The sequence below is a fragment of the Salmo salar genome, chromosome ssa02 (genome assembly GCF_905237065.1).
Source record: "Salmo salar chromosome ssa02, Ssal_v3.1, whole genome shotgun sequence".
Taxonomy (NCBI): Eukaryota; Metazoa; Chordata; class Actinopteri; order Salmoniformes; family Salmonidae; genus Salmo; species Salmo salar.
Window position 1 is genome coordinate 20,498,378 of NC_059443.1, and position 27,074 is coordinate 20,525,451.

The 27,074-nt window shown below is 41.7% G+C and overlaps 1 protein-coding gene across 2 annotated transcripts in view; it reads right to left on the minus strand.

Moving 5' to 3' along the window:
* LOC106577165 (leukocyte receptor cluster member 8 homolog) overlaps positions 1-19,520 on the minus strand; it is a 34,018-nt gene extending 14,498 nt beyond the window's left edge. The window contains exons 1-7 of one of the 2 annotated variants that reach the window (XM_014154980.2): positions 19,213-19,520; positions 9,660-9,801; positions 3,319-3,471; positions 2,406-2,489; positions 928-1,366; positions 620-776; positions 190-360 (exon numbers count right to left, since the gene is read on the minus strand). In XM_014154980.2, the coding sequence (XP_014010455.1) occupies positions 190-360; positions 620-776; positions 928-1,366; positions 2,406-2,489; positions 3,319-3,471; positions 9,660-9,801; positions 19,213-19,253 (1,187 nt within the window). In that variant the 5' untranslated portion in view covers positions 19,254-19,520. The remainder of the gene's footprint in view (positions 1-189; positions 361-619; positions 777-927; positions 1,367-2,405; positions 2,490-3,318; positions 3,472-9,659; positions 9,802-19,212) is intronic. The other variant, XM_045699709.1, reaches the window with a different exon arrangement.
* Positions 19,521-27,074: the final 7,554 nt, after the last annotated feature.

The window sequence follows — 27,074 nt, forward strand, 5'->3', positions numbered from 1 at the left end:
AAGACAGTGAAACATCAGGCTAGGTTCCAAGACAGTGAAACATCAGGCTAAGTTCCAAGACAGTGAAACATCAGGCTAGGTTCCAAGACAGTGAAACATCAGGCTAAGTTCCAAGACAGTGAAACATCAGGCTGAGTTCCAAGACAGTGAAATATCAGGCTAAGTTCCAAGAACAACTGCTCCACTCACTCAGGCAGAGGCTCGCGGTCCCAGTCGATGGTGTAGGCAGACCCATCCTGTAGTCTTTTCTGTAGGACCTCCTTCAGCCCCTTTTCGGTGCGGTCCTTGTCCTCCTCATTCTCACAGGCTGTGAAGCAGCGCTGAACATACTCCTTCATCGCCTGGGGCCAGTCCTGGGGCCTGAGGGAATCATTTTTATAATCAGCATCGCAACAATAAATCAGGGGGAAAGGAAACTGGTTTGTGAGTATTAGGTCAATTTGAAGTGACTAATTATTAGTTTGAGAAAGCGGGACATGGTACTTCTGAAATCTATTGGATGCAGATTTGAAACCCCTGTCATCTTCTGATCATGAGTAGAGATACTTCATTCTTCCCCAGTAGGTATTAAGGATAGAACAGACAGATATATTGGTGTCATTAGTAGCTGTCTCCTCACCGTGTCTGGGCACCGCCAGGTGCAGCAGGAGCAGCAGCTGGGGAGGAAGGAGTAGCAGCCAATCCGGTGGGTTGTTCCCCAGGAGGGAAACTCTGATTGGTCATGACGTAGGGTCGCTTGGGAATGTTGAACTTCATCGCACCTGCTCCAGGTGCCTCTGTGGAAGACAAAGAAGGCATTGAAACAAAGACAATAACACCAAGTGATAGGAAACAAACACCAAGATAAGCTGACAGAAAAAAACATGCTTGAGATATCTGATCACACACACACACACACACAACAACTCAATACCCTCACACACTTACGTTTCATGCGGTGCCAGAGCTGCTGTGGCTGTTGTTGATGGTTCTTGTTTTTGTTGGCCTCTCCTCTCCCAGCTCCTGGTCCATACTGACCCTGTCCTTGTTGCTGGTGTTGGTTGTTATTCTGCTGCTGCTGGTATGAGTTCTGAGTCTGGTAGCTCTGCCCATAGCTGGGCCTGCCTTGGTTGTGGTTGTAACCTCTCATCTGATTGGGGTCGTTGTTGGGGTAGGGCATGGGGTTGTTGGGGTTGTAGGAGTTTTGCCCTGGAGGAAGGGGGTACTGGGAGTTGGGAGGGGGAGGGATGGCTGGGGGAGGGGGGGGTGGGGGCTGCTCAGAGCTTGTGGGGCTCTGGGGGGGTGGTTGAGGGGCAGCAGGAGGAGGGGGTTGGGGCTGAGAGGGGTAGCTGGAGGACTGGTCATCCATCACGGGCAGGGATGGAGGCTGGGAAAGTAGGGACAAATAAGAGATGGGGGAAAAGAAACTTGTGAAGGAAAGGTAATAAACTACAGAGATTCCAAAAACTTCAAACTGAGAATATCTCAATATGAAAGGAGAACTGCAGAGCAAAACGTTCTAACTGCAACAGACTTCAGCTCCAGATATATTCTTAGTGGGAGGATTACATTATGCTGAGCCGCGAGGCACCGGGTAAAGGCCCGTTACATCATCGGTCGAAAGCGGGGAGGGAGGAGCGTCTTTCTCAAACCAAACAGTAATCTGTGCCCCTTCTCAAACCGAACAGTAATCTGTGCCCCTTCTCAAACCGAACAGTAATCTGTGCCCCTTCTCAAACCGAACAGTAATCTGTGCCCCTTCTCAAACCGAACAGTAATCTGTGCCCCTTCTCAAACCGAACAGTAATCTGTGCCCCTTCTCAAACCGAACAGTAATCTGTGCCCCTTCTCAAACCGAACAGTAATCTGTGCCCCTTCTCAAACCGAACAGTAATCTGTGCCCCTTCTCAAACCGAACAGTAATCTGTGCCCCTTCTCAAACCGAACAGTAATCTGTGCCCCTTCTCAAACCGAACAGTAATCTGTGCCCCTTCTCAAACCGAACAGTAATCTGTGCCCCTTCTCAAACCGAACAGTAATCTGTGCCCCTTCTCAAACCGAACAGTAATCTGTGCCCCTTCTCAAACCTAACAGTAATCTGTGCCACTCAGTCATTTTGTCAACAAGGCAGCATGACGCATTGACCAATCAACAGTGTAGGGTTGTACCTGACAGTGAGAGATAATTAGGGACGCTCGTCAGGGTAGAAATAGAACATTATTCAAATGCCAGTCATCAATAACATCTTAATTCATTCGTTTGATTCCTGGCGCACTTCTGTCCGGAAACAGAATGTCATTTACACAAACGCCTGGCACTGGGGAATCATTTAGTCAATGATTCATAAACTGCAATAGAGGAAGAGTGAAGTAAACTGAAAACTTGATTGATTTAAGTAGCAACAGTAGCAGTTTTCTGATGGTTACCTGTCCAGTTGGAGTGGTGGGAGAGGGGTAAGGTCCTGGAGGTACACCATACTGGCCCTGAGGAGGATAGCCACCACCACCATACTGGAGAATCAGAGGAAAACACACTTAAAATATGGTACTGGCTTGGCTTCAACCAATGGTTTCAAGTTGTGTATTCGGTCGGTGTATCATGTGTTAACAGTTCATATTTTTTTTTGGTCGTAAAGTGCCGGTTTTGTAATGTGTTGGCTAAATCTAACAATTCCAATTCCTTATCTAAACGCTATAGTGCATAAAGCCGGCATCAGTGTCGGGGAAATCATTGCCAAGGATTATTATCATTACAGTTCAACTGAAATTTTATTTCACCTTTATTTAACCAGGTAGGCAAGTTGAGAACAAGTTCTCTTTTACAATTGCAACCTGGCCAAGATAAAGCAAGCAGTTTGACACATACAACACAGAGTTACACATGGAGTAAAACAAACAGAGTCAATATAGTAGAAAAATAAGTCTATATACAAAGTGAGCAAATGAGGTGAGATAAGGGAGGTAAAGGCAAAAAAGGCCATGGTGGCGAAGTAAATACAATATAGCAAGTAAAACACTGGAATGGTAGATTTGCAGTGGAAGAAAGTGCAAAGTAGAAATAGAAATAATGGGGTGCAAAGGAGCAAAATAAATAAATAACAGTGGGGGAAGAGGTAGTTGTTTAGGCTAAATTATAGATGGGCTATGTACAGGTGCAGTGATCTGTGAGCTGCTCTGACAGCTGGTGCTTAAAGCTAGTGAGGGAGATAAGTGTTTCCAGTTTCAGAGATTTTGTAGTTCGTTCCAGTCATTGGCAGCAGAGAACTGGAAGGAGAGGCAGCCGAAGGAGGAATTGGCTTTGGGGGTGAAATGTGGAGGGTGCAAGGATATGTACACGTACGGGGCCCGGCGCCATGGGGTAGTAGTAATTGTAGGGGTACGTGTACCCAGGATACGGCTGCTGTTGGTTCTGTTGGTACCACTGTTGGTAGTACTGCTGCTGTTGCTGCTGTATGGCTGCGGACTCAGTTACTGCAGGCTGAAACTGACCAGCCTGGAAACACAAACAGACAACTACTAAGTGATGAGAGATTAAATCAGAACAAAAGCCTACTCGTCCATTTGAATCATATTCGGGTAAAAAGCTAAGAAGACCTGGGCCCGTATCCACAAAGCCTCAGAGTAGGAGTGCTGATCTAGGATCAGTTTTGCCTTTTAGAATCCTAATCAATAAGACTACATTACACAGGTTGGGACCTGATCCTAGATCAGCACTATTACTTTGAGACGCTTTGTGGATACGAGCTCAGATCAGACAGTTGTGTGTGTGTGTGTCAGGAAGGGAAAAAAATGGTCCATGCTGTACAGCTCGTCAAGTTAAGATAACTGTTGAGGTAATATATTGTACCCAATAACAAGCGCCTGTGAGATTAAAGCCGGGTCTACACTACACTATTTTGGCTCCGATTTAGCTGTCCCAAACAAGTTTTTGAGATTGAGATAAAAGCTCCATGTCATTGCCTACCCGGGGCCCGTGGCCGTCGTTTAATGTGAGCGGGTCAGAGACTCAATCTGAGGGCTACTGATCTCGTCTTTGAGCAATCCCAGACGTCCCGATATTTTCCAACATGTTTGATTTAATCGGAACCAAATCTGCAATGGTCTTGTAGTGTGAGATGTGCAACGACAAGTTGAGAACGATGATCAGCAATAGCCAATGAGAGCTCGCCAGAGAAGCCAGTCAGATGACTACTACTAGTATGTGTTTGTACTTGCCTTTAACCAAAGTGTCAAATTGTTAAAGCGCTGAAGCTCACAAGCAATGTTATTTAATTCAAAACGCAAGTTATCTATTTCAAATTTGAATGGGAAGCGTGAATGACAAAACGTTTATCAGGCTGCTTTGAGCCATAGTTCGTAGCTACGTTAAATGTAATCACATCATTGTTATTTTGGCAAGACAGCATGGTAAGGAGAATCCTCACGACCAGGTCAACAATCTTGTAGTATGTGACCCCGTCTGTGCGCACCACTACGTTGGCAAGACAAAAAACCTACAGGAAAGACAATCCTTTAATTTTAGAGGCTCAGCGATGTTAGGATTTTGAAAGTCATGGTGTCCACCCGGCTTAAAAAAAAAGGCACTGTTACTATGCCAATAATTGCAACAATTAGACCAGCATTTCATTTAAAAACGGGATCACGGGAGAAACAAGAAAGAAAAAGGTGCTTGGTTCATAGAACCGGGGTTACGTCAGCAACATTCAGTAGCTGCAAGATGGGGTTGAAATAAACCGAGCGGCTTCGTTTTTTTTTACTATAAATATGGCTCGCTTTTGGAATGGTTTAAGCTACAAAATATTATGGCCCCATCACTGAAACAGAAGACTCAGGAACATATACACTGCTCAAAAAAATAAAGGGAACAATTAAACAATACAATGTAACTCCAAGTCAATCACACTTCTGTGAAATCAAACTGTCCACTTAGGAAGCAACACTGATTGACAATACATTTCACATGCTGTTGTGTAAATGGAATAGACAACAGGTGGAAATAATAGGCAATTAGCAAGACACCCCCAATAAAGGAGTGGTTCTGCAGGTGGTGACCACAGACCACTTGTCAGTTCCTATGCTTCCTGGCTGATGTTTTGGACACTTTCGAATGCTGGCGGTGCTTTCACTCTAGTGGTAGCATGAGACGGAGTCTACAGCCCACACAAGTGGCTCAGGTAGGATGGCACATCAATGCGAGCTGTGGCAAGAAGTTTTGATGTGTCTGTCAGCGTAGTGTCCAGAGCATGGAGGCGCTACCAGGAGACAGGCCAGTACATCAGGAGACGTGGAGGAGGCCGTAGGAGGGCAACAACCCAGCAGCAGGACCGCTACCTCCGCCTTTGTGCAAGGAGGAGCAGGAGGAGCACTGCCAGAGCCCTGCAAAATGACCTCCAGCAGGCCACAAATGTGCATGTGTCTGCTCAAACGGTCAGAAACAGACTCCATGAGGGTGGTATGAGGGCCCGACGTCCACAGGTGGGGGTTGTGCTTACAGCCCAACACCGTGCAGGACATTTGGCATTTGCCAGAGAACACCAAGATTGGCAAATTCGCCACTGGCGCCCTGTGCTCTTCACAGATGAAAGCAGGTTCACACTGAGCACGTGACAGACGTGACAGAGTCTGGAGACGCCGTGGAGAACGTTCTGCTGCCTGCAACATCCTCCAGCATGACCGGTTTGGCAGTGGGTCAGTCATGGAGTGGGGTGGCATTTCTTTGGGGGGCCGCACAGCCCTCCATGTGCTCGCCAGAGGTAGCCTGACTGTCATTAGGTACCGAGATGAGATCCTCAGACCCCTTGTGAGACCATATGCTGGTGCGGTTGGCCCTGGGTTCCTCCTAACGCAAGACAATGCTAGACCTCATGTGGCTGGAGTGTGTCAGCAGTTCCTGCAAGAGGAAGGCATTGATGCTATGGACTGGCCCGCCCGTTCCCCAGACCTGAATCCAACTGAGCACATCTGGGACATCATGTCTCGCTCCATCCACCAACGCCACGTTGCACCACAGACTGTCCAGGAGTTGGCGGATGCTTTAGTCCAGGTCTGGGAGGAGATCCCTCAGGAGACCATCCGCCACCTCATCAGGAGCATGCCCAGGCGTTGTAGGGAGGTCATACAGGCACGTGGAGGCCACACACACTACTGAGCCTCATTTTGACTTGTTTTAAGGACATTACATCAAAGTTGGATCAGCCTGTAGTGTGGTTTTCCACTTAAATTTTGAGTGTGATTCCAAATCCAGACCTCCATGGGTTGATAAATTGGATTTCCATAGATTATTTTTGTGTGATTTTGTTGTCAGCACATTCAACTATGTAAAGAAAAAAGTATTTAATAAGATTATTTCATTCATTCAGATCTAGGATGTGTTATGTTAGTGTTCCTTTATTTTTTTGAGCAGTATATGTGCATTCTGTTTCACTCTACAATGCCCACAAGTCACGCAGAACTCATTAGAACAGAATGGACGAACAGGCATTAAATCAGACTGGGGGAAAAACAACATTAGTTAGATCTCCATCCAATTGGCAACAGATTTTAACGCGAATATCCTAAAATCCACAAAGAGAAATCTGTACTTTATGACGTAGTGCACACAAAACGTAATTTTTCGCTTAAGTTTTCATGCATCTAATAAAAACGAAGCGTTCAGTGTGTTTCCATTGCATCTTCAACTCTACCGATAGTTTTGTCACAAAAACTGTTGCGTTAAATAACATTTTCCTATTCTGGTCTTGGCACATGCACTCTAGACAACAGCTTGCAGATACAGTGTGGGTACGCTGTGCAGGTAGGATAGTCTATATTATGGATATTTGTATTTGTCAAATGGCAGTCAAGCAATCCATCATGTCACCAGAATAAGACCCTCGATATTTACTGTAAAGGAGGTTCAAGCTCATAGCGTGCACTTTCATAATTTACTTCATCTGTAGCCTAGTAAACTGCATGGTTTCCCGAGTTGTAGTGGGCGGACCACACACACCATATCATCGCGTGACTCCAAGTTATCAACCTATGATTGGTCAACAAGCTTATTTGACACATCAAATAGTGTTATTTGACACATCAAATAGTGTTATTTGACACATCAAATAGTGTTATTTGACACATCAAATAGTGTTATTTGACACGCAAAGACCTAAAGGGCTTTCCATAGTATGAGAAATCCTGGTTGAGAATGAAACGACTGAACAACGAAACAGCACAGCAAGTGAAAGAAATAGGTTTTGATTATGTTTTACTGGTAATGGGGACATAGGTAAATGCCAACAAAATACATTTTTGGTTAGTTTGGTGTGTGTGTGTGTGTGTGTGTGTGTGTGTGTGTGTGTGTAACCTTTATTTAACTAGGCAAGTCAGATAACCTGTTGGGGATAGGGGGCAGTATTTGCACGGCCGGATAAAAAACGTACCCTATTTAATCTGGTTACTACTCCTGCCCAGTAACTAGAATATGCATATAATTGTTTGATTTGGATAGAAAACACCCTAAAGTTTCTAAAACTGTTTGAATGGTGTCTGTGAGTATAACAGAACTCATATGGCAGGCCAAAACCTGAGAAGATTCCATACAGGAAGTGCCCTGTCTGACAATTTATTGTCCTTCTGTAGCCTCTCTATCGAAAATACAGCATCTGTGCTGTAATGTGACATTTTCTAAGGCTTCCATTGGCTCTCAGAAGGCGCCAGAACGTTGAATGATGACTCTGCAGTCCCTGGCTGAAAAACAGTAGCGCATTTGGTAAGTGGTCGATCTGAGAACAATGAGACGGGGGCGCGCGTGCATGAGACGACTCCATGTTTACATTTTCAGTCTTTGAACGAAAACAGGGTTTCCCGGTCGGAATATTATCGCTATTTTACGAGAAAAAAAAAGCATAAAAACTGATTTTAAACAGCGTTTGACATGTTTCGAAGTACGGTAATGGAATATTTAGATTTTTTTTGTCACGAAACGCGCCGGGCGCGTCACCCTTCGGATAGTGTCTTGAACGCACGAACAAAACGCCGCTATTTGGATATAACTATGGATTATCTGGAACCAAACCAACATTTGTTGTTTAAGTAGAAGTCCTGGGAGTGCATTCTGACGAAGAACAGCAAAGGTAATCCAATTTTTCTTATAGTAAATCTGAGTTTGGTGAGTACCAGACTTGGTGGGTGTCAAAATAGCTAGCCTGTGATGGCCGGGCTATCTACTCAGAATATTGCAAAATAATTATGTTTTTTGGTAACGTTTATCGTGAGTAATTTAGTAAATTCACCGGAAGTGTTCGGTGGGAATGCTAGTCACATGCTAATGTAAAAAGCTGGGTTTTTGATATAAATATGAACTTGATTGAACAAAACATGCATGTATTGTATAACATAATGTCCTAGGTGTGTCATCTGATGAAGATCAAAGGTTAGTGCTGCATTTAGCTGTGGTTTGGGTTTATGTGACATTATATGCTAGCTTGAAAAATGGGTGTCTGATTATTTCTGGCTGGGTACTCTGCTGACATAATCTAATGTTTTGCTTTCGTTGTAAAGCCTTTTTGAAATCGGACAGTGTGGTTAGATTAACGAGAGTCTTGTCTTTAAAATGGTAAAATAGTCATGTTTGAGAAATTGAAGTAATAGCATTTCTAAGGTATTTGAATAACGTGCCACAGGATTCCACTGGCTGTTACGTAGGTGGGACGATTTCGTCCCGCCGACCCTAGAGAGGTTAACTATTTAACTGTACTAATATGCTTAAAAGGCCACAGAAATGTTAAACATCGGTTATCAGTATCGTTTTTTTTTGGTAAGGAAAATATCAGATATCAGTATCGGCCAAAAATGTCATATCGGTGCATCACCAATTAAAAGCTTATTTGACTCGTCAAATAGTGTCATTTGACTCATGTTTTTTGACACGCAAAGACCCAAACGGTGTTCCATAGTACGTCGTGAAGCTAATAGCAGTGACGCTATTACTGTGTAACTCCGGTAGGGCAACATGTGTACCGGTGCTCGACCAGTCGGCGAAAGCCAACATCACCCACGACAGAGAACAGTTGACTGTCAAAGGCAATGAGTTCCATTATCTTGGCGTAAATGGATTTCGCCTTTGAGTTCTCTCTCTGAAATGTTCTTACTCTTTCAAATGACTTTTTGACTTGTTGACTGCTCGAGCCACACCAGCAGACATTGTGGGCTAGGTTAGGAATGCTGTGTTGCATGTGTAGCGCAAAATTTTACGTGGCGTCATTACGTCATGTACCTACGTTATATAGGTATGCACATCAGCTTTGACATCGGTTTTGCCATCGGGCCGATACCGATGTTGGCATTCTTAGCTAATAACATCCGATTCCGATATGTTCACCAATATATCGTGCATCCCTAGTCAAAAGTACTGTCAGGCTGATTTGTAATAAACTGTCATAGCCCCAATTTAAAAAGTGAACATTTGCAGTTGATGACATAACTTTTTTTACATGGTTGTGTCGCATTTTTATATGTATCAAAATGGGTCGCGGGCCAAAACAGTTTAGGAACCCCTGAATTAGACAAATAGAACTGCCATCTGCCAGATATGAAACCCCTTCCTAAGCAGAATTTTACTTCATTATCGTAGGCAACGTGCCTTACAGTAAGTGAACAAACGCATCCAAGAAGGAAAACACAGACACATAAGCTAACACACACCTGTGCAGTGGTCCGGTTGGCCTGAGCGGTCTTGGTGGCGCTCTGGGTCTTGCTGATGGAGGCCAGTGCCTGTCTGGCCTTCTCCCACTCTGGGTTTTCCGAGACTGTCTGGCCCTCTGGACCTGCTGCTGCGCCATACGACCTACAACAGACAGGAGACACGTGACTGTCAGTCATTCAGTATGGAAAGCAAACAAATGTCTGATTCATTTAACATGACCAAGTTTTAGGTTTGTTAACTTGGAAAATACTACCACCAAACCAGCAATATTTACAGCACACCATTTCTCAAGAGATAAGATTGATTATTTTTGGAAATGTGTAACTACACTGAACAAAAATATAAATACAACAATTTCATAGCTTTTACTGAGTTACAGTTCATAAAGGAAATATATTTTTTTATCTAACTTCATCGGGGTAGGGGCAGTACTTTGACGTCCGGATGAAAAGCGTGCCCGTAGTAAACTGCCTGCTTCTCAGGCCCAGAAGGTAGGATATGCATATTATTAGTATTCGTAGATTTGGATAGAAAACACTCTGAAGTTTCTAAAACTGTTTGAATGATGTCTGTGAGTATAACAGAACTCATATGGCAGGCAAAAACCTGAGAAAAAAATCCAACCAGGGAGTTTGGAAATCTGAGGTTTGTAATTTTTCAAGTGATTCCCTATCCAGTATACAGTGTCAATGGGGTCATTTTGCACTTCCTAAGGCTTCCACTAGATATCAACAGTCTTTAGAACGTTGTTTCATGCCTCTACTGTGAATGGGGAGAGAATAAGAGCCATTGGAATCTGACTGAGAAAATGACATGAGCTCAATCTCGCGCTCACACGTGAGAGTTAGCTGTGTTCCTTTTAATTTCTGAAGACAAAGGAATTGTCCGGTTGGAATATTATGTAAGATGATAAAAACATCCTAAAGATTGATTCTATACATCGTTTGACATGTTTCTACGAAGTGTAATATAACTGACTTTGTCTGAACTCACTGCGCGAGCACAGTGGTTTTGGATTACTCGACTGAATGCGAACAAAATGGAGGTATCTGGACATAAAGATGAACTTCATCGAACAAAACAAACATTTATTCTGGAACTGGGATTCCTGGGAGTGCATTCCGATGAAGATCAAAGGTAAGTGAATATTTATGTAATTTTTGTCATTTCTGTTGACTCCAAAATGGCGGGTATCTATATGGCTTGTTTTGATATGAGCGCTGTACTCAGATTATTGCAAAACTTGCTTTCGCCGTAAAGCTTTTTTGAAATCTAACAGCGGTTGCATTAACCTGTTGAGGGTAGGGGGCAGTATTTGCATGGCCGGATAAAAAACATACCCGATTTAATCTGGTTATTACTACTGCCCAGAAACTAGAATATGCATATAATTATTGGTTTTGGATAGAAAACACCCTAAAGTTTCTAAAACTGTTCGAATGGTGTCTGTGAGTAATACAGAACTCATATGGCAAGCAAAAACCTGAGAAGATTCTGTACAGGAAGTGCCCTCGCTGACCATTCCTTGAGCTTCTTGACTCTTTTTATTGAAAACTTAGGATCTTTGCTGTAACGTGACACTTCCTACGGCTCCCATAGGCTCTCAGAACCCGGGAAAAAGCTGAATGATGTCGAGGCAGCCCCTGGCTGAAAAACATCAGCGCCTTTGGTAAGTGGTCTATCAGAGGACAATGACACAGAGGCGCGTGCACGAGGCGACCCCATGTTTTTATTTTCTCTCTCTTTGTACTAAAACACAGATTCCCGGTCGGAATATTATCGCTTTTTTACGAGAAAAATGGCATAAAAATAGATTTTAAACAGCGGTTGACATGCTTCGAAGTACGGTAATGGAATATTTAGAATTTTTTGTCACGAAACGCGTCGGGCGCGTCACCCTTCTTTACCCTTTCGGATAGTGTCTTGAACGCACAAACAAAATGCCGCTATTTGGATATAACTATGGATTATTTGAAACCAAACCAACATTTGTTATTGAAGTAGAAGTCCTGGGAGTGCATTCTGACGAAGAACAGCAAAGGTAATAACATTTTTCTTATAATAAATCTGACTTTGGTGAGGGCTAAACTTGGTGGGTGTGTAAATAGCTAGCCCTGTGATGCCGGGCTATCTACTTAGAATATTGCAAAATGTGCTTACACCGAAAAGCTATTTTAAAATTGGACATAGCGAGTGCATAGAGGAGTAATGTATCTATAATTCTTCAAATAATAGTTATGTTTTTTGTGAACGTTTATCGTGAGTAATTTAGTAAATTCACCGGAAGTTTGCGGGGGGTATGCTAGCTCTGAACGTCACATGCTAATGTAAAAAGCTGGTTTTTGATATAAATATTAACTTGATTGAACAAAACATGCATGTATTGTATAACATAATGTCCTAGGATTGTCATCTGATGAAGATCATCAAAGGTTAGTGCTGCATTTAGCTGTGGTTTGGGTTTATGTGACATTATATGCTAGCTTGAAAAATGGGTGTCTGATTATTTCTGGCTGAGTACTCTGCTGACATAATCTAATGTTTTGCTTTCGTTGTAAAGCCTTTTTGAAATCGGACAGTGTGGTTAGATTAACGAGAGTCTTGTCTTTAAAATGGTGTAAAATAGTCATATGTTTGAGAAATTGAAGTAATAGCATTTCTAAGGTATTTGAATAACGCGCCACGGGATTCCACTGGCTGTTACGTAGGTGGGACGAAATCGTCCCACTGGCCCTAGAGAAGTTAAGGAGAAGTGTATCTATAATTCTTGAATAACAGCTGAATATTTTATCAACGTTTATGATGAGTATTTCTGTAAATTGATGTGCTCATTCACCGGAAGTTTTGGGAGGCAAAACATTTCTGAACATTACACGCCAATGTAAAAATTGGGTTTTTGGATATAAATATTAACTTTATCGAGCAAAACATACATGTATTGTGCAACATGAAGTCCTATGAGTGCCATCTAATGAAGATCAAAGGTTAGCGATTCATTTTAGCTGTATTTCTGGTTTTTGTGAGGCCTCTCCTTGCTTTGAAAATGGCTGCGTGGTTTTTCTTGTCTAGGCGCTGTCCGAACATAATCTAATGTTATGCTTTTGCCGTAAAGCCTTTTTGAAATCGGACAATGTGATTGGATTAACGAGAAGTGCATCTTTAACCTCTTACATCTAGACGTTCCGCTAGCGGAACACCTGCTCCAATATCCAATGATGGGCGTGGCGCGAAATACAAACTCCTCTAACATCCGAAAACTTACATTTTTCAAACATATGACTATTTTACAGCATTTTAAAGACAAGACTCTCGTTAATCTAACCACACTGTCCGATTTCAAAAAGGCTTTACAGCGAAAGCAAAACATTAGATTATGTCAGCAGAGTACCCAGCCAGAAATAATCAGACACCCATTTTTCAAGCTAGCATATAATGTCACAAAAAACAAAACCACAGCTAAATGCAGCACTAACCTTTGATGATCTTCATCAGATGACAACCCTAGGACATTATGTTATACAATGCATGCATGTTTTGTTCAATCAAGTTCATATTTATATCAAAAACCCGCTTTTTTACATTAGCATGTGACGTTCATAACTAGCAAACATCCGGTGAATTTACTAAATTACTCACGATAAACGTTCACAAAAAACATAAATTATTTTAATAATTATAGATACAGAACTCCTTTATGCACTCGCTATGTCCGATTTTAAAATAGCTTTTCGGTGAAAGCACATTTTGCAATATTCTGAGTAGATAGCCCAGCCATCACGGCTAGCTATTTTGACACCCACCAAGTTTGACCCTCACCAAACTCCGATTTACTATTAGAAAAGTTTGATTACCTTTGCTGTTCTTCGTCAGAATGCACTCCCAGGACTGCTACTTCAATAACAAATGTTGGTTTGGTTCAAAATAATCCATAGTTATATCCAAATAGCGGCGTTTTGTTCGTGCGTTCAAGACACTATCCAAGGGTGACGAAGGGTTACGCGCCCGATGCGTTTCGTGACACAAAGATTCTAAATATTCCATTACCGTACTTCGAAGCATGTCAACTGCTGTTTAAAATCAATTTTTATGCAATTTTTCTCGTAAAAAAGCGATAATATTTCGACCGGGAGTCGTTGTTTACGTTCAAAGACGAAAGAATAAAAACATGGGGTCGCCTTGTGCACGCGCCTCCAGTCTCTGATTGACCACTATCAAAATGCGCTAATGTTTTTCAGCCAGGGCCTGCAAAGCCACCATTCAGCTTTTTGCCACCTTCTGAGAGCCCATGGGAGCTGTAGGAAGTGTCACGTTTTGGTTAGAGATGATCAAGAAGTCCAAGAAATGGTCAGAGAGGGCGCTTCCTGTTTGGAATCTTCTCAGGTTTTGGCCTGCCAAATGAGTTGTTATACTCACAGACACCATTCAAACAGTTTTAGAAACTTTGGAGTGTTTTCTATCCAAAGCTAATAATTATATGCATATTCTAGTTTCTGGGCAGGAGTAATAATAAGATTAAATCGGGTACGTTTTTTATCCGGCCGTGAAAATACTGCCCCCTATCCATAACAGGTTAAAGATCGAGTAATATTTTACATCAATAGCAGTCAATATTAATAGTCACCTTATTTCAGTCTCATCTGAAAGTTGTAAATTATTGGTTATCTTCACAAACCCTGGCTAACAAGTTGAATCAGCAATACAAAATTGAGTTTAATTATTTATTAAATACCTAACTAATCACAGAGAATTACATATACACAGAATGCAAATTATGTCATACAGAAAACGTCCCTGGTGGACGAACCTGTATGAAGGCTTGTTACACAAAGAGAGGGGGTTGGGCTTGAATGAAAGAGCGGGAGACTGAGGAACAAAGGGAGAAGCTAAGCTTCGTAAATACAGTATCATATGCATTCTAAATTACCGCCCATTTGGAAAAGGAAAATGCAATAAATATTTACTCTAAGCTGCGCTTCGGTAGGTTGGTCGTAGATGCTGGCCAACAGAGATCTTCCTGTCCTCGGAAGAATGTCTCTGGTGGTAAATTGGATACGTTGTAGTATCTTCGTTGTGTGTTAGACTGGATATGTCGTCCGTCCTTTCCTAGCCCACGTTTACAGCTGCTGTTGCTAACTCAACAGCTAGGAGGTCTCACTTCTTTAGTGAATTAGAGTTCAAAGTTCATACCATTCACAACCAAAGCTCACGCCGAGGTTGGCTTAGTTCTGTAGTTGACATGTTAGTCCTTTTTAACGTATGGACCGTCGTCCTATCGTCCTCGGAACAGGTGGTTACATTTTCGTCAAGGGCTTATATAGTGGAGGGAGAGAAGTGTGCGTTTCATAGTTTATAACCCATGTCTCTTCACAGGGGTGGGCCACTGATTGAGCAGGGCTCTAACCTTATGAAAACCCAATTCTCTAAAATTGCTAAAATTTCATTTAATCTTTTCGCAAATAGTTTCATTTAAATTACACAACAATTCCATGTGAATCTGATAACTAGAATGTGTCGACTTTCCCAGATACAGTTTATGGCGTCCTGTCAGTCGTCATAATGTCTCAGATGACAACCGAACTGACATCATATTCATTAAGTACCAACGCATATTTTCAACTGGTTCTATTACCGAAATATGGTTCCTTTCCCCCCACTTGTTTGATGTTCCCTGACTCTCTATGTTTAACAAAGGCTATTCAAGAGTCCTTCAGTAGAGTCAGAGGGAAGGGAGAAAGGTAGTTATGGGGGGGGGTCCATAAACCTTACCCACAGGCCAACGTCATGACAGGTGGCTACTTTGAAGAAACTCAAATATAACATATTTTGATTTGTTTAACCTCTATGGGCTAGGCGGGACGAATTCGTCCCACCTACGTAACAGCCACTTGAAGCCTGTGGCGTGATTTTCAAAACCTTAAAAATCCTATTACTTCAATTTCTCAAACATATGACTATTTTACAGCTATTTAAAGACAAGACTCTCGTTAATCTAACCACACTGTCCGATTTCAAAAAGGCTTTACAACGAAAGCAAAACATTAGATTATGTCAGCAGAGTACCAAGCCAGAAATAATCAGACACCCATTTTTCAAGCCAGCATATAATGTCACCAAAACCCAGAAGACAGCTAAATGCAGCACTAACCTTTGATGATCTTCATCAGATGACAACCCTAGGACATTATGTTATACAATACATGCATGTTTTGTTCAATCAAGTTCATATTTATATCAAAAACCCGCTTTTCACATTAGCATGTGACGTTCAGAACTAGCATACCCCCCGCAAACTTCCGGGGAATTCGCTAACATTTTACTAAATTACTCACGATAAACGTTCACAAAAAGCATAACAATTATTTTAAGAATTATAGATACAGACCTCCTCTATGCACTCGATATGTCCGATTTTAAAATAGCTTTTTGGTGAAAGCACATTTTGCAATATTCTAAGTACATAGCCCAGGCATCACGGGCTAGCTATTTAGACACCCGGCAAGTTTAGCACTCACCATAATCATATTTACTATTATAAAAGTTTGATTACCTTTTGTCGTCTTCGTCAGAATGCACTCCCAGGTCTGCTACTTCAATAACAAATGTTGGTTTGGTCCAAAATAATCCATCGTTATATCCGAATAGCGGCGTTTTGTTCGTGCGTTCCAGACACTATCCGAAATGGTAAAGAAGGGTCGTGCGCATGGCGCAATTCGTGACAAAAAAATTCTAAATATTCCATTACCGTACTTCAAAGCATGTCAACCGCTGTTTAAAATCAATTTTTATGCCATTTTTCTCATAGAAAAGCGATAATATTCTGACCGGGAATCTCCTTTTCGGCAAACAGAGGAAAAAAATCAAAGACGGGGGTGGTCAGGTAACGCGCCTAAGCCCAGAGTCCCTTGATCGGCCACTTGAGAAAGGCGATAATGTGTTTCAGCCTGGGGCTGGGATGACGACATTCAGGTTTTTCCCGGGCTCTGAGCGCCTATGGACGACGTAGGAAGTGTCACGTTAGAGCAGAGATCCTTAGTAAAAGATAGAGATGGCAAAGAAGTTCCAGAAATGGTCAGACAGGCCACTTCCTGTAAAGGAATCTCTCAGGTTTTGGCCTGCCATATGAGTTCTGTTATACTCACAGACACCATTCAAACAGTTTTAGAAACTTTAGGGTGTTTTCTATCCATATGTAATAAGTATATGCATATTCTAGTTACTGGGTAGGAGTGGTAACCAGATTAAATCGGGTACGGTTTTTATCCAGCCGTGTCAATACTGCCCCCTAGCCCTAACAGGTTAACACGTTTTTGGTTACTACATGATTTCATATGCTATTTCACAATTGATGTCTTCACTATTATTCACCACTGTAGAAAATAGTAAAAATAAAGAAAAACCCTTGAATGTGTAGGTGTGTCCAAACTTTTGACTGGTACTGTATGACTATCTGCATATAGATGCAACTTTGCTGGTTGCATCCCATTTCCCAGATGATTAATAAAAATTGAGAACACCACGAGCTAAAACGGAACCCAGCAGCTAAATTGAAATAAAGGTATTAGGTCCTAATCTATGGATTTCACATGACTGGGAATACAGATATGCATCTGTTGGGTCACAGACACCTTAAAAAAAAGGCATGGATCAGAAAACCAGTAAGTATCTGGTGTGCCCAGTATTTGCCTCATGCAGCGCAACACATCTCCTTTGCAGAGAGTTGATCAGGCTGTTGATTGTGGCCCGTGGAATGTTGTCCCACTCCTCTTCAATGGCTGTGCGAAGTCGCTGTATATTGGCTGGAACCGGAACACGCGGTCATACACGTCAATCCAGAGCATCCCAAACATGCTCAATGGGTGACATGTCTGGTGAGTATACAGGCAATGGAAGAACTGGGACATTTTCAGCTTCCAGGAATTGTGTATAGATCCTTGCGACATGGGGCCGTGCATTATCATGCTGAAACATGAGGTAATGGTAGCGGATGAATGGCACGACAATGGGCCTCAGAATGTCGTCATGGTACCTCTGTGCATCGAAACAGTCATCGATAAAAAGCAATTGTGTGTTCGTTGTCCGTAGCTTATGCCTGCCCCTACCACAACTCCACCGCTACCATGGGGCACTCTGTTCACAACGCTGACACCAGCAAATCACTTGCCCAAATGACACCATAAAAACAGATGAGCTTCCCTGAGACAGTTTCTGACAGTTTGTGCAAGCCCAGTTTCATCAGCTGTCCGGGTGGCTGTTCTCAGACGATACTGCAGACGAAGAAGCTGGAAATCCTGGGCTGCCGTGGTTACACGGTGTGCGTTTGTGAGGCCGGTTCGACTTACTGCCAAATTCTCTAAAAACGACATTGGAGGTGGCTTATGGTAAAGAAATAAAGCTTAAATGATCTGGAAACAGCTCTGGTGGACATTCCCTCAAAACGTGACATCTGTGGCATTGTGTTGTGTGAGAAAACTGCACATTTTAGAGTGGCCCTTTATTGCCCCCAGCACAAGGTGCACCTGTGTAATGATCATGCTGTTTAATCAGCTTCTTGATATGTCACACCTGTCAGGTGGATGGATTATCTTGGCAAAGGCAAAATGATGACTAACAGATGTCATTTTTGCACAACATTTTAGATAAATAAGCTTTATGTGCATATGGACAACTTCTGGAATCTTTTATTTTAGCTCATGAAACCAACACTTTACATGTTGCGTTCATATTTTTGCTCAGTGTATATGAATACATTTTAGTAAGGTAACCTGTTGAATGAGCATCTCAGCTGCTTGAGCATGGCCCTGCCAGACACATAAAATTCAAAGCCTGCTATTTCTGTGGCCCCTAAATAAAATGGGACATTCTCATTGATGGGAAATAAATGTCTGTCAGCAGAGGGTATGTTGAGCGAAGCTCAAAATAAGAGTGCTTTGACTCCACATGAAGAATAGCAAGAACCCCTGGCTCGTACAGAATAAAACAGTCATCGCCTGGCCCTGCCTATATTTAAGAGACAATAACTTTTCTGACAATTAACTAGACCATTTCCAAATCTTATAGAAGTGATTCAATGACAAGTTAGACAATATTGCCCAAGCCTTGAGAGAGTAGCTCAACTGCCCGGTCCGGAATCAACCCATTAGCCCTATTACACCAGTTCTTGATGACCCATCGTAGACATGAAAATCGTGTTGATACTAGAAGTTGTGACCCGGCCTGGAAGATAACGTAAACTTAGTGAGAGTCTGTTACTAGGTTACTGGACTAATTACCTTGTCTATCATAACTACATACTTGGTGGTGTTTGCTAGTACAGAAGCCTAGCAAATACAAAGCTGCAGGAAAGTAGGAGTTAGCTAACGTTAACGTACTGGCTAGTTAGCGTTAGCTAGGTAACGTTAGTTACGTTAACTAACGGAACGAGAAGAACTCTGCGAATCGCAGGCTTTCTTCGAACGTTATTAAATGTCAATGTCTAGCTAGAATACAGGTCAAAATAAAGTGAGAACATATTCGAAAGCTCGATATGTTTAACTTGATAATTGTAAGTCTTACCAGTTAGCAGCTGGAGCTGTCTGGGTCGTATTCGACGCCATTTTGCCACCGAGATAACTAGCTGGCTACAGTACCAATATAATAGAACGTCGTCGGCCAGAAGACCCTAACGTAAACAAGAACAATTAAATCACAATATACAAGGAAAGTTGGTCTTTTACACTACCATCCACTACTTCTCAACAAGACAGTCTTTAAATTTAAGAAAAAAACACACTATAAAGCAATATCTAAACGTCGAATAACACCATTTTCACAAGAACAACCGTAGCTGCAATGGATCTTCAACTGAAAAACAAAATGGCAGTTGCATTAGATATGGAACGTATGCCTCGCTTTCCGTTTCCTTTGCCTCGCCTCCTCTCATTGGAGGAAAATACACACCTACTTTGTTCCTAGATTTCAAAGTTTTGCCTTCTCATTATCACTATTGCTACTACTTGCGTAATAAAGTTATTGTTGTTACACCGTAACCCTTGATGTTGCAGAATAATATTGAATAAAACATGTTTTTACTCTCCCTTCTGGTGAAAAGCTGTTATAAGTAAAATAAATATATATATTTAAGACTCTTCATCCTCCACCACACAACTGTCAAGCAAGGTGAATGTGATCAGATAGTCTCGACCATGGATAGGCAACTTTGATGGGGGTGGGGGCCACAAAAAATCTGAACTCATCATGAGGGGCCGCAGTAGCTCGCTGGTCTTTGTACCCAAATCCATACCCACACGTGCAGTCAGAGCCGGCCATAGCCTTTTGGGGGCCCTAAGTGGCCCCCCAGTCGGTAATTCGACCATGATTACTACAAGTTTAGATAGCTGGCTCGACTAATTTACCAATCTAAAAAAAATATCTGACATGAGCTAATTGAGTGACAGTGTAGTGACTGACATAACAAGAGAAAAACTGCTGATCCACAACCAAAAATTGCACCTTGTGTATTCTACTATTCTAACTCTAAACAGTAATTCGAGACCCCGACAGTGTTTCTGAATAAAAAATAAATTATTATTATTACGTTTTGGAAAATTGATCCGCATATAGCCGTGGGAAGCAGGTATGCTGAGGGTGCCCCCTGAAAAATCTGAAAGTAAAAAAGTATTAATAAAAAAAAAATTCTCACAAAAGTTAGATGTTTTAATGTCACATGCACAAGTATGGTAAAATGCCTTTCTTGCAACCTCAAAACCCAACAATGCAATAATCAATAACAATGTATTACTATTTTTTTTAAACACACAAGAAAAAAGAATAAGAAATAAGAAATACACAATAAAATAAGTAAGTAAGCATACTATATACAGAGAATATTTTTAAAAGTCAGTTCCAATAACATATTTACAATGTGCAGGGATACTGGAGTGATGGAGGTAGATTTGTAAAAGGTTAAGGTGTCTAGGCAACAGGATATAAGATAAACAGAGTAGCAGCAACTTGTATGTGAGTGGGTGTGCAAGTGTGTGGAGTCCGTATAAATGTCTGTGCATATTATGTGTGAGCAAGCAAATGATGGAGTGAGTATTTGTGAGTGTGTTGGAGTGACAGTGTGTGTTAGTGTGTAGGGTCCTGTGAATGTGCATAGAGACAATAAAGTTACACAGTTAACTCAGATAGTCCATGAAGCAGGTTTGTTAGCTATTTATCAATCATATTGCTTGGGGATAGAAGCTGTTCAAGAGCTTGTTGGTGTCAGACTTCATGCACCGGCATCACTTGCCGTGCGGCAGCAGAAAAAAATTGTCTATGGCTTGGGTGGTTGGAGTCTAAAAGTAGTGCACTGGGCCTTTAACCCACTGGGCCTTTCCTAGTCCTGGATACATGGGCCTACAAAAGGGGGCTGCCAGTTGCCCATCCCTAGTCTAAACTCTGGTCTAAATACAGCCAGTTCAATTTTAATATTTGACTTGGGTCATAGCAACATTGTTCGCAGTGTGTGAATTATACCGTGACATTCGGGAGTCTCTATTTATTTCATGGGACCTCCTATGTGTGCACAAAAAAATTATGGGCCTAATAGTAAAGACATGATATTTAACTGTCTGTTTTTCATTTAGCATGAACACAACCAGTCATGATGTTTTCATCTTATTGTCAAACAAATCACTTAAAAAAGTAGGCTACCTGCGCATGTTCATCCACTCAAGCATCGAAACAATGCACTGTGCACTCACGCAATTTGATGAATCTGTTACAAAACACCAAAAAGTGTAATGACATTCAGCGATTGTCATTGGGTCTATGCTCTTGTAGCCTGAATTAATACATTTTTTATAAAAAGAAAAGTTGGGACACCTGAAAAGGGTCTGAGATACAGGACTGTCCGGAGATGACAACCCGTACTGGGCACAGATGTCAATTTTATTGAATAGTTTGAGGTATGGCCTTGTCTCAGAGGAATGTGCCTCGGAGCCAGATGCTGATGATGGGTTGGTTGTCCTATGCAAAAAAATAATAATCTGTGAAAGTTTTAAGGACATTCTTCAAAAACCTCCAAATAGCCTATAATTTACATTCTCAGAACGTTAATAAAACCTCCTACGAAAACTTCCAGGGAACCATAGTAAAACGTTCTCAGAGTCTCCCTGCAAACTAAAAATGTAAGTTCCCAGAACAGGCAAAATGTTCACTTCTGTTCTTTTTAAATAACATTCTTAGAATTTTCTTTGAACGTTACTAATGTTTTCTTGTGGTTTTTATGAAACGTTTTCTTAATGTTCTAAGAACATGAGGAAACCTGCACAAAACCGTATGCTGAAGTACAGAAATTCCCACAGAAGATCGCTGTTTCTTAATGTTCTCTGAACGTTTTGAGAACATGACTTTAATCAGTTAAATGTAACTAAATCAATCAGAAAAAGTAATGTAAGCCCCAAAAGTAATTATTTATCATGAGAGGGCCATAAATAATAACTAGAAGTTCTGCATATTCAAAGAAAGATTTAAATCTCACCTTTCTGGTTAAAATAGCTGTAAATTGCTGAGGTGTAGTCACTTTTGAGGACACAAGCTCAAGTACACAGTACAAATATGATAAAAATATTACATATTTTATGTGATGTATTTCCTATTCAACAAAACTGTATGAAGAAGGCTTCCAATTACTTATATTCTTTCTAAATACAGCATTATCACGTTATAAAACTACTAACTCAAAGATTCCACCTTCCTTGTAACTGTGAAATGCATATTTGTATGTTTAGTGTTAGAGAAAATGTGCATATTTTCCAAAGGTCTCTCTTGATCAAAACGTCTGCCCCCATCGCTGTGAATGTATCACAGAGCTCTAGCTTAGCTTCCTAAACTCGTTAGGAACTCGCCTTTCATTTCATATTAATCTTGTCCGTCTATTACACACAGAGAGTGTGTTTTGTTTAAAATCTATAAATAATTTTTGATTAATAGCTATTAATCGATCTCTGAATGCGCTATGATGTAATGATTGCAGGCATTTGCTTTGTCAGTGGCTATGATGTGGGGTTCAGACAAAAGTTGATGGACAGTTGGAAGAGCGAATGAAATGTCAGAAGAGCTAATGAAATGGTAGGAGGGACATCCTAGCTTCAAGTGGTTTCAGATTCCACATCTACGTCACACAGGTTCAGAAAAAATACTACTGTGTCTGTGGGCACCAGGGCTATTTGTCATTCAATGCATGCCATTTCAATCTAAGGTGTCCACAGATTTATAAGCAAAAAATGTCAGTCCGAACCGGTACCAGAACCACGCAGGTCCCCTAAACAAGGGACATTACTTCTAAAAGGTTTTAGAATGGAATGGAATTATGTATTTCTTAATTCCATTATTTTACTTTTAGATTTGTGTGTATTGTTGTGAATTGTTAGACAATACTGCACTGTTGGAGCTAGGAACACAAGCATTTTGCTACACCCGCAATAACATCTGCGAAATATGTGTATGTGACCAATACAATTTGATTTCAAATAGAACCATAAGGAAACCTGCAGAAAACATTATACTGAAGTACTGGAATTTCCACAGAAGAACGTTGTTTCTTAATGTTCTCTGAGCGTTCTGAGAACATTACTTTATATAAGAGCATGAGGAAAACAGTGGGAAACGTTATACTGAAGTACTGAAATTCCCACCTAAGCAACATATGGTTCTCAGAACGTTATGTGCTAGCTGGGTATCCCGAGTGGCGCAGTGGTCTAAGGTGGTCTAAGGTACTGCATCTCAGTGCAAGAGGTGTCACTACAGTCCTGTGTGGCTCAGTTGGTAGAGCATGGTGTTTGCAATGCCAGGGTTGTGGGTTCGATTCCCACGGGGGACCAGTACGGGAAAAAATTTATGAAATGTATGCATTCACTACTGTAAGTCGCTCTGGATAAGAGCATCTGCTAAATGACTAAAATGTAAATCCAGGCTGTATCACATCTGGCTGTGATTGGGAGTCCCATAGGGCGGCGCACAATTGGCCCAGCGTCATTTGGCTGGGGTAGGCCATCCATGTAAATAAGAATTTGTTCTTCACTGACTTGCCTAGTTAAAAAAAAAATTATCATGCACCATTGCTAGAAGGTTATATGCAAAATAACCATAGGACAACCATGCTCTCACCAAGATCTAAGAAACATATAGTATGTGCTAGCTGGGTCATGTTTCATTTGGGAGACCCCCCTGGGCCTCCCATAATTAGCACTCTGAATGTTTGTCTTCCCAACATTGTTGTTGGAATCTATCCCATGTTGAAACACTGTGTGCTTCAAAAACTCGTGATAGTGTAAAGTGGGGTAACTGCACCCCCCCCCCTGTAATTCTCACAGACACCACTTTGTCACCATTTTTTTACCAACACTTTCCCTGGCTGCCAGTACTCTTGCTTAACTAAAAATGTTCTCTGTCTCATACGGAAAATTTAAGTCAATCTAACATAACGATTCTGAGGTAAGTTTATCTAATATTTCGTGATTTACAAAAAGTTATATATACTGTATATAATCATGTCACGGCTGTCGTAGGAATGATCGGACCAAAGTGCAGCGTGTGTGTCGGTCCACATTTTTATTTATACTGTGAAACTATGCAATATATATAAATACACTGAAATAAAAAAAAAAAAAAAAAAAACAAACAACAAAGCGTGACGCAGCGATGAACACATATGCAACTCAAAATGAATCACCCACAAAACCCAGGTGGAAAAACCCCTACTTAAGTATGATCTCCAATTAGAGACAACGAGGACCAGCTGCCTCTAATTGGAGATCATCCCAAACCAAACCCCAACATAGAAATACAAAACTAGAACCTAAACATAGAAATAGAAAACATAGAGAGAGAAAAAACCTGTCACGCCCTGACCTACTCTACCATAGAAAATAACATGGTCAGGACGTGACAATTAAGTTAGATCTATCAATGTTTATCTCTGTGTGTATAAACATTGATAGATCTAACTTAATTGTCACGTCCTGACCATGTTATTTTCTATGGTAGAGTAGGTCAGGGCGTGACAGGTTTTTTTCTCTCTCTATGTTTTCTATTTCTATGTTTAGGTTCTAGTTTTGTATTTCTATGTTGGGGTTTTGTTTGGGATGATCTCCAATTAGAGGCAGCTGGTCCTCGTATATATATATACATATACATATATATATATATATATATATATATATATATATATACCATTAGGGGAGCCTAAAAAAAACTAGCCACTTGTTTAGAGATACACATTTTAATAAATGTTTCATAGAGCACTAACATTTAAGGTGAGTGTGTTGGGGGCAATTGGCCCATCCTCCAATGCGGCAACTTGCTCCAAATTAGGATTTTCCAAATCATGTCCAAATAATCTACAACTCACTTCATTGAGTTACGCAGTAATTTTTTCCCCGATACTTTAGGATGATTTTGACATGATTTTGAGATCATTTTTTTGCTGAAACAAAAAACATTGCTTTTTGTGTCAGCAATTGGACTTTGTTCTTAGGGGAGCTAGTTACCTTCACGTTACCCTACACATCAAATCAAATTTTATTGGTCACATACACATGGTTAGCAGATGTTAATGCGAGTGTAGTGAAATGCTTGTGCTTCTAGTTCCGACCGTGCAGCAATATCTAACAAGTAATCTAACAATTTCACAACAACTACCTTATACACACAAGTGCAAAGGAATGAATAAGAATATGTACATATAAATATATGGATGAGCGATGGCCGAGCGGCATAGGCAAGATGCAGTAGATGGTATAGAGTACAGTAAATACATATGAGATGAGTAATGTAGGGTACGTAAACATTATATAAAGTGCCATTGTTTAAAGTGACTAGTGATACGTTTATTACATCCAATTTTTTATTATTAAAGTGGCTAGAGATTTGAGTCAGTATGTTGGCAGCAGCAACTCAATGTTAGTGATGGCTGTTTAACAGTCTGATGGCCATGAGATAGAAGCTGTTTTTCAGTCTCTGGGTCCCAGCTTTGATGCACCTGTACTGACCTCGCCTTCTGGATGATAGCGGGGTGAACAGACAGTGGCTCGGGTGGTTGTTGTCCTTGATGATCTTTTTGGCCTTCCTGTGACATCGGGTGGTGTAGGTGTCCTAGAGGGCAGGTAGTTTGCCCGCGGTGATGCGTTGTGCAGACCTCACTACCCTCTGGAGAGCCTTACGGTTGTGGGCAGAGCAGTTGCCGTACCAGGCGGTGATACAGCCCGACAGGATGCTCTCGATTGTACATCTGTAAAAGTTTGTGAGTGTTTCCGGTGACAAGCCAAATTTCTTCAGCCTCCTAAGGTTGAAGAGGCGCTGTTACGCTTTCTTCACCACTCTGTCTGTGTGGGTGGACCATTTCACTTTGTCCGTGATGTGTACGCCGAGGAACTTAAAACTTTCCAACTTCTCCACTACTGTCCCGTCAATGTAGATAGGGGGGTGCTCCCTCTGCTGTTTCCTGAAGTCCACGATCATCTCCTTTGTTGACGTTGAGTGTGAGGTTATTTTCCTGACACCACACTCTGAGGGCCCTCACCTCCTCCCTGTCGGCCATCTCGTCGTTGTTGGTAATCAAGCCTACCACTGTAGTGTCGTCTGCAAACTTGATGATTGAGTTGGAGGCGTGCGTGGCCAAGCAGTCATGGATGAACAGGGAGTACAGGAGAGGGCTGAGAATGCACCCTTGTGGGGCCCCAGTGTTGAGGATCAGTGGGGTGGAGATGTTGTTTCCAACCCTCACCACCTGGGGGCGGCCAGTCAGAAGTCCAGGACCCAATTGCACAGGGTGGGGTCGAGACCCAGGGTCTCAAGCTTAATGACAAGTTTGGAGGGTACTATGGTGTAAAATGCTGAGCTGTAATCGATGAACAGCATTCTTACATAGGTATTCCTCTTGTCCAGATGGGTTAGGGCAGTGATCAGTGTGATTGCGATTGCATCGTCTGTGGACCTATTGGGGCGGTATGCAAATTGGAGTGGGTCTAGGGTGTCAGGTAGGGTGGAGGTGATATGATCCTTAACTAGTCTCTCAAAGCACTTCATGATGACGGAAGTGGGTGCTACGGGGCGATAGTCGTTTAGCTCAGTTACCTTAGCTTTCTTGGAAACAGGAACAATGGTGGCCCTCTTGAAGCATGTGGGAACAGCAGACTGGGATAGGGATTGATTGAATATGTCCGTAAACACACCAGCCAGCTGGTCTGCGCATGCTCTGAGGACGCGGCTAGGGATGCCATCTGGGCCGGCAGCCTTGCGAGGATTAACACGTTTAAATGTTTTACTCACATTGGCTGCGGTAAAGGAGAGCCCACATGTTTTGGTAGCGGGCCGTGTCAGTGGCACTGTATTGTCCTCAAAGCGAGCAAAGAAGTTGTTTAATTTGTCTGGGAGCAAGACGTCAGTGT